The following is a 12577-nucleotide window of genomic DNA, read 5'->3' on the forward strand; positions in this document are numbered from 1 at the left end:
CATATAATGCAAGGGAATAGAAACAGAGACTGTCAAGCTCTAAAATGACAAAGAAAGCACAATTAAAGCACCATGAAAGTAGTTATATGCAGTAGTAATATGATTCATGTGCAATATTGTAAATATTGTAATGTAAAGCTTGTGTCCTGCTAAAGCTCTAGGTTATAAAATGAAGTACACTTCAAGTTTAGCCTATTAAGTATACTTAAGTAAAGTTCAAGTATATTTTTTGTTACACTTTATGTAGTAAAATATAAAGTAGTATACTTTTAAATGTACTATTTCAATATTACTTGGGACTAAACTGATCAGCTTTTTTATTTTATGAAACAGTGCTTTTTAAGTATACTTATTTAGTGTAACAGTAAACGTTGAGTACACAACTAGTGTCATGATTTTCTCTTGTTCTGGCCGACGGGATCATGACAGCCCCATTTCTTGTGTTTGTTTCGGAAGCACATGGCCTTTGATCGTGCCATGTGCTCTCCCGTCCTCCGCCTTAGCCCCGCCCCCCCCTCGTTTCCTTATTGATTATTCCGTCATTAGTTTACGCCCTTCACCTGTTGCCCTCGTTACCTTCCCTTAGTTTCTTCCCTATTTAAAGCCTGTGTGTTTTCTGTCTTGTGCGGGACCGTTTTGTTATTCCCCCGCCACGTCTTGTCTGCCCTGCAAGTTCTTCAGTTAAAAGTTGAGTTTTGTATTTTATCCTGTTATGTTTTGGTCCTGTTTTTCCCCCTCGAGGGATTTTTCTGTTCAAGTTTTGTTAATAAAGGTTTTAGTTTAAAGAGCTGTCTGCAATTGGGTTCTGTCCTTGCAATTCATGACAAACTAGTTTACAACTACATTTTTCGTTCGTACCGCAACTATACTGCAAGTGAACTTATAAGTATACTCATAGTTTACTAGTTCAATACTTGCAGTACATTAGCAGTAGCACATTTTTAGTTTACGAAAGTACACTATGAAGTATACTCTTAGTAAACTACTAGATTAGTAGTTTTTATACAGGCATAATTGTACGTTTTTTTTAAGACAAACTTAACAGCACGCTCATAAGTTCAAATTTATATAGGAACAATATTTCAAATATAAATAATTTAATCATATTTAACAAAGAAAGTCTGTATTTTTAAAACAACTGCAAGTCAAGTATACTTGGAATACTTCATCGTACTTTTAAGTATAATCCTTATTAAAAAGATTGAGTACAAGTATAGGCCAAAAATACTTGAGTGTAATTAGTGAAGTACATTTAGTACAATTAGTCAAGTACAAAACAGTAGACTGAAATATTGCATTCTAATTTTTAGTTCAAATACTAACAGTATACTACAGTAATAGCACATGATGCCATACAATGCCAAATGGCACTTGCGTGATGCCACTTGTTTCAGAAGAGTTGACAGCGTCAGATGGCCAATCTTATGACACTTTATGGGTGCCAGCACCACTTCCCATACACTTTATTATACTTAAAAGTGTCCTTGAAAGATTCACCTTTTGTAGTCTACAGAAAAAAAATGTCATACAGGTTCAAAGTAACATTGAGAAAATGATGAAACTACATTTTATCCATTCTCCTTCTCTCTAATATTTGATGAGTGAGGAAATAGGATCGATCTGTATTGTTCTTGTTGTGACAAAATCATTCCCTGGAAGACTCTTAAAGCCATCTCGACAAACACCGACAGGATATTTTCATCTGCCACTTCCTCAAGTGGAGGTTATGGCAATTCTCAGAGTCCTCCAGCAAATCCTTGAGCTTCAGCGCAGACCTGTAGCAGCTTGTTATTACAGAGTCTCGAGACGCCGTGTGATGGAAATCCTGATGGAGGATGTTTGTATGAGGGGCCGATGTAGAGAGAAGGGAGAAGTAGATATGAGAGGCAGGGTTGCAAGTGTAACATAAATGAAAATAGAAACCAACTATAGGTGAAAGATGGGAGTGGATGCAAACGTTACGAGACTGAATGTAAAGAGCTTTGGAGGAACGGAGGACATGCAACTAAACACGAAAAAAGATTTAGATGTCACTCATCAAACCCAAATGTTGAAAACCTTTACATTTCAGGTGTCCTAAGTTCACTTTTTATATATACTGTACTGTATATTGAAGATCATGATAAGGCTAAACATTTTTTTTAAGTGATCATTTCTAAGCTTGCAGTTAAAACGAGGCTTATAAACACTCCCAACCCCAAATTCATCTGTAATGACTGTCAGTCTGATTCATCTTAATTCAGGCACAGAATCAATGTTAGAGAGTCAAGTTATTCACATCATAGCTACTTTATCAATACATGAACGTTGTCTAAAGTGGTTAAGCACCAAATTAGCATGCACACATAGCGAGCAAAGTTGCTTTAATAAGTACACATGCAGACCATTATCGCAAGCTCATTAAAAAACCTGGCATAGCCCACGGTGCCGATTTAAGATCTAGTGACTTCCGTGTATATACAGGGTCCAAAACGAACAGTCCCTACGGTGCCAAATATCAGTACAATTTGGCCTTGCCAACAAATGAGGAAAACCAGTTGGCCGGTATCTTTATTTGGAACTACAGTGTAAAAAATGCTTTTAATTGAATTGTAAGAATGCGACTCAGACCGTCACTGATGTTTGCGCTACAGGCAATTTAAATTAAATCCATACAAACCACATATTTTTTATCACGAGAAGTTTATCTTGGATGCCAAATGTGTTTTCTATCTCGAGATACTGTATAATGTGGAGCATTCCTCATATTCTGTGACAAAAATGAAAATATGGGGAAAAAAATTCGCACAGAGATTGTAATATATTGGATTTTCGCAGGACACCGATCATTTTGGACCCTGGACATACACTAAAAAAGTTCACATTCAAAAGTTCACATTCAAAGACTTTTTAGATCTTTTGATCTGAAGGTGTATTTAGTTGCATAATTGGTTTAGTTTGACACAAATATGAACAGGTGAAGGTAAAAAGGTGAAGATGATTCTAAGGACCCGTGCACCTTTGGGGGCCCACCGCTAACGGAATAATGGGCCCCCCCCGGCTAAGGACCCCACCAAAGACGATCGCGAATGGATGAAAGGGCCTGGCTTACAATATAGTCAAAGGGCCCAGAACAGCTAGCGGCACCCCTGAATATAATGCCTCGTTTCCACTGAGTGGTACGGTTTACTACTGTACGGTTTTTATTGATATTGTTGTAATATTAACTTCGGAAAAATATGAAACTGTTCATAAGCCTGTAACTTCATTAATAGTCAGCTCCAATTATTAGCAGTTTGGTAGTATTGATTTTGGATATAAAATGTTATGCCAAAATATTGGATTTTCAACATTACTTCTACAACAAAATCATCATGTTATGCACAACCGCAGTAAAACTTCTCTAAAAGAAAAGATCTGGCCCTCCATCACTCACTTGCTGGGTCTCAGGCTTCCGGAGTGCAGGTGGCTCTGGACAGTTTGCCACCTTCGGGACCTGCTGGTGCCCGCACCTATGCAGCTGTCACTGCGACTCGGACCCCCCACTGCCCCCCCACCCACCTCCCTTTTCTCCAGCGATCCACTAAAAGAAGGAAGAGAAAGCAGGAGCGTTTGAAGAAGAACGAGAGGTTCAGACAGAAGAGAAGTTGCACAGTCGTTTCTTCAGCATCTCAGGGTAAAGCAATAAGGCACAAAGGTAAAAAACAATCCCAGTCATGCCCTACCTGTAGACCAAGCAGGAGTGGCGGGCACGTAGACCCTGCAAGTCTGGAGAGGGAAGATATTGTGGTGGTGGGAGAGCAAGCGGGTGGGTTTATTGGGAATACGAGTTCACAGTAATAGGAAGGCAGATGGCGCTGGTATATATATATTTTTTCAGCTATATGGGATACCTACAAGTAACACTGATGCATTCCTCTGTCACTGGAAATAATCTAAACAAATGGCCCAACAAGCACTCGATTAAAAGGTTATGGATTAATAAGAAAATCATAATAACAGATGCATTATCCTTATAGGAAACAGTGTATCTGCTATTTCATCTCTGTGGGGTTGCATAACTCATCAAATCTTTAAGCAGAAGAAAAATTATGCCCATAATCGCAAAAGGCTGCAATTTATATGCAAAAAAATTGTGGTCAGAGGAGTTATATAAAAGTTCAAGGGTTTACGTTGGATGGCCTTGCAATGCTAAATTGCACAGTAATGCTCAAATTAATACCCATAATAATATTAATGTAAAAAAACATGAATAACAATAAAAACAATTCAAATGTTAATAATAATAATGTCAATTTTAAATAATAATAACAACAACAACAAATATATCAATAATAATAATATCAATTTTAAATAATAATAATAATAATGTCAATTATAAATAATATAATAATAATAATAATAATTTAAGAACACCCACCACAGGAATATACTGTCAAGATTATTTTTATTTAGAATTCATTTGAATTTCGATAATTTTTATCAAGAGACACAGGCCGCCTGTTCCTATTCTGTTTCCCATCATAATCCATTCAGGTGAGACAGAGACTGAAGTTCACTTGATCCGGACAGTACAGCACAGAGACGTGAGACAGAACTGGCTACAACACACAGGTGTCGAGATCTACGACGGTCACTGAAGACAGAGATGACCCGTGATGTAACATTTGTACGTCAACCTCAGGCGGCGAACAGAAACACGGGAGACTTGACATCAGACAGACAGGTTGCTGACTTAAACTGACGAAACATGGCCTTTTACTCGTTACTGTCTGGTCAAGAGCGATTCTTTGTGAACCACGCTGATAGCGATTGCCAGCGTGCAGACGTCTCGACCGGATGTCATTTGTTGTCAATGTTAGCTGATGGTTCGAGCCAATGCAAATGACAGTGACCGCCGTTATACAAACACCACGTGACACCAGCAACTAGCGAATAGTAAAGCTAACATTACTGTTTATGTGCATTTTGGAACTAAACCAAGATTCAAGGCCCCTGTAAGGTAGCCTTTCGTTATGCCAGAACAAACGTAGGCTATACTTGCGATAAGAATTTCTGTGAATGTGTGTTTGTTGAGTGACTTGTGTATGGTTTAGCAGGCAAAGCTAGTCTGCTAAGGTTATCTTGCTAAGCTAACAACTTGGGGCCACACCAAAAGATTTTTTTAAATCTTATAAGAGTTTTAAACGGTGAGAGACCACAAACATGAGGAGAAAAAATCCTAGATTTAATCGTTTAGAACAGATTTTCAAACAGAGTCCTGACTGTAAGCACAGGAAATCTTGGAAATTCTCTCGAGATTTCAGAATAAGTTTTTTATTATTTCACTGTAGGCTACGTTCATTATATATGTGTTCAATATAAACAAATGTGTACATGAAGAGTTTGGTTCCTCCGTTTTTATTTTTTTATTTTATTTATGTTATCATGTTTTTGTTGTTTTATTGTGTTAGTTAGCAGTATTTTTTTTAGTTATTATGACTTAAATCAAAACAAATAGATGCTGACATTATCACCCGAAAGAGTCTACTGGCTCCACTAGCTCCACTGGACCTATTTTTTTTAACTACTTAGCCTGTTTTTTTTTCGTAATTGCGATGATAGTGTTTGTAATGCTTTTTTACATCACCAAAATGAAGATGATCTTAAACGGCTCTAAAGATGATCTTATCAGATTTTCCTGTGGTGTGGTGTGGTGTGTGTTAAGAGTGAATGAATCTGATCGGAAGAACATCAGAGCCGCCCTGACATCAGGATTGCTGATGTTGAATATTTACGATTCGCGATCGGGGCGGCTCCGATGTCTTCCGATCAGATTCATTCACTCTTAACACACACCACACCACACCACAGGAAAATCTGATAAGATCATCTTTAGAGCCGTTTAAGATCATCGGGACTTTACCAAGGATTGTCGGAAGGGGAGAATTTGGCCCGATTATCTTGTGGTGAGGCCCCGGCATTAGCTGAATTTTGGTGATGTAAAACTATATCTAACATGTAATTTAACAAATATTAATTGACATATTTAGGTAGTTAAAGCTAGTCAGTTTCGAAGCTGCAAGCATTATCAAGCTAGCTTTGAAAATCTATAAGGGGAAAAGACACCACCCCCTTCATTTCTGAAGCCACATACTACAAAATGAATGAACGTACACACATCTGGGCTACATTTCAAATGACCTCATGAGACAACATTATAGTATAAATCTTATAAAATTATGAGATTACAATAATAATAAATGTAAAAAAATAGTGCTAGGTTATCAAAAAATATACAGTAAGTTGACAGTCAAGCGACCGAATGCAATGATTGGACGAACATTCTATAGTCGTGTGAACTCAACAGAAGACGATATTGCCTACCGTAGCTTTAAGATGACATATATCAAAGTAATTTTGTAGGATTTCTAATTAGGCACTAAACAGAGTATCCATAAGAATCACTTTGGGGATTTTACAAAGCAACTGAATCTTGCACAACACACTAACGAACAAAAGTTCATTAGTGGATTTACCAATCATAATAGATACAGAAATAATGAAACTATAATTCGTTTTTTGTTGAACATGCAAGTGAAAAAGCCAAAAGGAGGAAAAATATTCAACTTCCTTTCTTCCGCATGAATAATCAACCAGTCAGGGTTCCTCTACACATCCAGTAAATGAGAAGATGTTAGATGGAAGGGTGCTCTTCATTCATTTCATTAAATTGGTCTGCAAATGCAATGCGTGTTTTTCGTTTGTCATTCACTAATAATTTGTCAATTTATCTAAACCAACAATTATTATGGAGGGATGACCCATGTAAGGTTATCGGCGAAAAAAACCTGATGATAACCTACAATGTTTTATTGGTTTGATCAACACTGGATTACGCCTTTCTGGAAAAATCCACCCTGACTAGAAACACGACAGCGACCTGGTGACCATCATCCGGTTTAAACATACAAAATAGTCAGCACATGTAAGATATAATGCTATAAGAATCCTTGTGCATCTTAATAAATGCAATTAGAATAGTAAAATGATGACTGATGAGTAGGCTGTGAATGAAGAATAAAAGAATGAGATCGGTTAAATAAACGGTACCTCAAATATTTGTATATATGTAAATTATTTGTAGGCTTTTGGGCATACTGGGCACCAGACTACACAGGGGAAGTGACACACACTAGACAATACACCAGAACTCCAACAACACATAACACAAAACACAGCCAAAACACAACAACACTGTAGTAGAGGTAACCAACAACCCTCAACATTCAGAAAGGAGGAATAAATCAATATAGATCCTCTTGAATGTACCCAAACCTCTTCTGGTCAGAGGTCAGAGGTTTTGCGGGTTGTCCGTCTCCATGGATACCATGCATGAGCTGAGGGTGAAATGTTAGCAGTTGGAGTTATTAGTGGTGCTGGCAGGGCTGTATCGAACACAAGGCTTTATAACGTAAGGAAAGAATTTGCCTACATGAATTATATATTTGTTGTCTGCTAGTATAAGATCCAAACTCCCAGACCATCACAGAAACAGTTCAGAAATTGGAAACATTGCAACGCATATCATTTAGATTCCCGCTTCTTTATTACAGATTTTTAATTGGATGCTCTGAATAACAGTGTAATGCTCTCAGCACCACGTTTTATAAACATTCAATAAATTTAAGATCCATTTTGCATAATTTTGCCAGCTTTTTCCCCAGAAGTCAGTTGTGAGATCAGTGTAAAAAATGTCAGCATATTCTATCTTAGTCGGATGCCCTTGTATAATTTTGCACTACATCTTTTAAGTCTATAAACTTCTTATGTTTGTCGATAGTGCCTGATTTGTCACATTCTGACAGCTAGGGTTAGGGTTAGCCACGCCTCTCCCATCACAAAAACACTAAGCTCCGCCTCTCCAAATAGCAAAGAAAAAGTCTAAGCTCCACAGCAAAAGGAGAGGGTTTTGTATGATTTATTTATGGACAGTATTTTATTTATGTACGTTCCATTTAAAATGCAACAATGGCCATCATGTTTTTATACGTAAAAAGACAGACCACCGTTGCTTGTGTGAACAGCACATGTTTTATTTACTGGAAAAGCTGTTTTGGTACTACTATCGTAATTTACCAGCAATACTGTTTGAAAAGGTCTGTGTAAACAAATAAAATAATTTGGGCTAAGCAACTCCTAAGGCCAGGGCCGAAGTATCAAACAAAAAACACCCATAAACAAGTCTTCCACTCATTAAAATGAATACAACCTGTTGTTATAATCTGTGTTGGTGGGAGGGTTTCTCGATCAAAATTCACACCATGCAGATAAAAAGTGGGCGGGGACTTCAGCCTTCCGTATCCAGTACTGTATCCAATCAATTCGATTATGATTCATCCTGGGAGATAAGCCAGAAAGACTGCATCTCCTTTGAAGATGATGACTTCAATTAAGCAATTAAAACACAAGGAAACACAAGACTGAATCTAACAGTCAGAAACCTCTGAACTGAATCTCCCTGAAGGTGAGACGGCGAGGGGTTGACCCTGAGATCTCGCTTCAATCTAAACTGAGACGTATTCGGAATGTTAAAAAGCCAACTAGAAGACTGCAAAATGATATGGATTGCCCCTGAGATATGGCCTTAGAAATGGGGTCAATGGGAATTTTACGACTTGCGTGACTTGAGGATTGTTGGAACGATTTGTGGGAACTTGCAGAAAGATGTTTTAAGATGTAATTGACTTTTTAAGGCTATTTTAGTTATCATATTACGGCTAAATATCTAAGAGAAATAAGAACAAATCATAGTTTAATTATATAAAATAAAACATTTTTTCAACCTATTTTTATTAAATATATAAATATAATATATATTTATTTAAATGTTCCATTTTCACTGTATTTTAACTTAAATATAATTAACTTACTGCATTATTTAAAAATATAACTTAAAATAATAAAATAAAAGCACAACAGTACATGATAATTGTTGTTTTTTTAAAGATTTTTATTTTTTGTCCTAATTTAGGCTTCATTTTCCAAATGCTATACTTTTTTGTTATATTTGTCACGGTCCTGCCTTCTTGTTCATGATTTTCTAGTCGTGTGGCAGGATCGTGACAGGTCCCTTAGGTTTTGTGTGAGAAAGCCAGGGGGTGTCTTTTGACACTCCATGTGTTTTCTCGTGTCTTGTCATTGGCCCCGCCCCTCTCGTTTCCTGTATTGCTTCCCTGCCGTTTCTTATGTTCTTTACCTGCCCTCATTAATTATTCCTTGTTTGTCTCCCCTATATATTACCCTCGTGTTTCATTGTCCTGTGCTCTTGTGTTGTATGTACTGTGTACCTGTACCCTTGTGTTGTATGTACTGTGTACCTGTACCCTGTGCTTTGTTTCATGTCTTGGTTGACATTGCTTTATGTTCCTGCCCGTGACATTTAATCAAGTTGAGTTTAGTCAGTGTCAGTGTTTGTCTGGTGTTGTTTTAGTTAGTTTTCGTTCCTGTGTAGTCTGTGATTATTTATCCCTTTGTCATTGTTATTTTACCCCCTCGTGGGTCTTTGTTTTTGTATTTTTGTCAAATAAATCTTCGTTTCTTGTTAACCCCTTAATTGCTGCCTGCGCTTGGGTTCTTCCCTGCAATTTCGTGACAATATTGCCTAGATTCTTTCTTTTTTTATTTTGGGTAAAATTGATTCAGACACTTCTGTGAGTGCAACCTAATAGATAATACTATATATTTTTATTAAGTGTTATGAGACCAGACGCACTGTAAAAAAATCCCCGTAATTTTACAGAATTTAAAAATATTTTTTTTACAGATTTTCACATATTTTTGAAAGTCGCTTAAAAACCATCTAGAAAAACAGGGAAGCCATGTAATTTTACAGGATTTTTTAAAAACTAAATATTTCGGCGCCCCAGCTGCTGGAAATTTCTGTTTTTCTAATGGTATCTTTTACAGTCTGTTTTTGAAATACGGTCAAAATCTGTCAAATTACAGAAAACACAGCACATTTACAAAAAAAACCCCAGAGGAAAACCATGTAATTTCACAGAATATTTATGTTTTTTTATGAGATTTTTTTACAGTGCATTTGCAAGCCAATCGGGATCAGTAGAACAGAAGGTCATGGGCAGATCGGAATGAACAGCCTTTCCCTTTCGATACAGCCCTGCGCAGAGAGAAGGGTCCCTTACCAGCCTGAACCGAGACTCACTTTGGCGTGAGGCGAGGGTCTCCGTAGGGAGCGTAGGGGGACATGTTCAGGAGGAACTCCTTGGGTGGGTAAGAGCTCCAGCGCTGCTGCACGTTGCTGCTGTCATTATTATTCCAAAAATCCCTGTCTAGATCACTGTGACTAAAGAGACAGAAAGAGAGAGAGAGCAGTGTTTTTTTGGAGTTTAGACACAAAGAGGAAAAAAATCATAGTAACTGGCAGAATGGAATAATGGAGACCTTGTAAAACCGTTCTCTGTGTAAATAACAGTATTCCAGAGAAACATTTCATGTGGCGTAAAGAGTAAAACATTTCTGCTGTATGAGGAAAGAAGAAGAACTAAAAATATCTCTGAGGGCAAGATGAAAGGCGTTTTGAGATCCAGCACAGAAAACGTTAAAGCTTGTAGTTTCAGGGCCCGTATTCACAAAACATCTTAAGGCTAAAAGTATCTCCTAATTTGCTGATTTAGGAGAAACTCTTAAAAATAATGGGCTTGTCTGTCCTAATTTTAGGACTCCTACATTTTTGTGCTAAGAGTATTTCACAAAGTGTTTTAGCGCTAAAACTAGCTCCTAAACCTGTGAGACGTTAGGGGTAGTGAAGAGGACTCCTGAGTCACTAAGACCAACAATCCTAAAATGGCTGTAACACCGGCAGTCTACCTTGAAACATAAACATTTTAGAAAGATTTCATGACAATGAGCTTAACCATAAAGACTACTAATATCTGATAAATGTTAAGGAGACAGGCAAAATGCTTACAATTACAACATCAGGTTCCTCTTCAATTGTACTGACAGGTACGCCCACCTTACTTGCGTATACATTTGGGCGCTCTTAGTCAAATCAGACCACGAACTGACGTAGATTTGTGGGGGTGTGGTTACACGAGGCGTTTCAGGCAGGTCTGGGTGAGCATTCGCTTTTACATAGAATGCATCTTTTGTTCCGACACTTTCGTTTTTGCAATTTTACGTGTCTAATACATGCATGGGCAACTTATAACACACCAAAGACACAGAAAACCATGTATTCGCACCATATGACCCCTTTAAGATAAAATGTTTAGTGAATACAGGCCCATATCTCTTATCTCTAAAAAACAACAACACCAGGAATATAAAGACAAAAGTCAAGAAGACAATAGAGAACCAAAAACAAATCAGAACCAAAAGTCTCACAATCTTATTTTTCTTCAAAGTTTGTTTTCAATCATTAATTGCACTACGATTTCAATCTTTGACATGGTCTCAGTCAGTATTACAAAGCTTTTAGCTGGGTTTCTATGGAGGACTAAACCTGCAAAAATTATAAATAAATAAATGTATAAATAAATAAACATATAAATGAATAAATGTAATAATATGAAAACAAATAAAGGAATGAATGGTTTGATAAAACAAAATAATTCGTTTTAGCTATTATTGATCTTAGCTTTAACTTTTTTTTCCATTTTTTAAATTGATTTATTATTTTTTGTGTCCATTTTTTAATTATTTTTTATTATTATTATTATTTATTTTTAGATTATTTTATTTATCATTTCCTTTTATTTTTTACATTTATTTATTTATACGTTTATTTATTTTTATATTTATTTATTATCGCATGTATTTATTTCCACTTTTATTTATTTATTCTTGAATTTATTCATACTTTTCTGTGTCTTGTATGATAATTAGATGGGTTGGTTCAGCGTAGATTGAAGCGTTTGATCGATTACTCTTGACTTGTTTTGGACTAACGTCATGTCACTCACTGATCGTTTGCTTCGTGTATAACGTTAAGTAACTATGGCGGGCGCACAATTAGCTAGAGAGTTACGGCATTTAGCCAATGAAGTCGATAACCATGCATCAAATGACTGTGTCATTCAGATTAGGTGCGCTTATTGATGTTTTATTACAGATTGACGGCGAGATAAATGACAAAGTTCTTCAAAATCTGTGCGAGTCAGAGGGTTCTAATGTGGTGACTAAGTTCCGGTTACAGGTCCTGTGCCAAAGAGGTGCATGAACGACCTCAGCAGATTCGTCGATTCTGAAAGCACAAGACGACTTAATATTAAGATGTCTAATAAACACAGACTTTCTTGTTACATGATTTTGACATTCTTGTTAAGATTGCAAATTATTGGTATGATCGCCCGTAACGGCTGAAGCGAGGTGAAAAAATAAATAAGGCGATTTGACACGGGATTCGTACCCATGCAATAAAGCGAGGCAGTGTGTCACTACGGTAACAATCACACTAAGCTATTTCGCAAAGCTAGCTGCTGCGGATCTTTGCAATAATATCAAGATGTCACACAACAATATGCAGCTGGATGAATCAAGGGAATATGCCCGTGTTAACTTGTGACCTCTGTGCTATTTATCTCTTATGAAATGT

General features: G+C 36.9%; 1 protein-coding gene across 2 annotated transcripts in view; it reads right to left on the bottom strand.

Moving 5' to 3' along the window:
* syt7b (synaptotagmin VIIb) overlaps positions 1–12577 on the bottom strand; it is a 113506-nt gene that overhangs the window by 42405 nt on the left and 58524 nt on the right. The window contains exons 4-5 of one of the 2 annotated variants that reach the window (XM_057350734.1): positions 10184–10324; positions 3416–3562 (exon numbers count right to left, since the gene is read on the bottom strand). In XM_057350734.1, the coding sequence (XP_057206717.1) occupies positions 3416–3562; positions 10184–10324 (288 nt within the window). The remainder of the gene's footprint in view (positions 1–3415; positions 3563–10183; positions 10325–12577) is intronic. The other variant, XM_057350823.1, reaches the window with a different exon arrangement.

Source organism: Triplophysa rosa, linkage group LG1, assembly GCF_024868665.1.
Source record: "Triplophysa rosa linkage group LG1, Trosa_1v2, whole genome shotgun sequence".
Classification (NCBI taxonomy): domain Eukaryota; kingdom Metazoa; phylum Chordata; class Actinopteri; order Cypriniformes; family Nemacheilidae; genus Triplophysa; species Triplophysa rosa.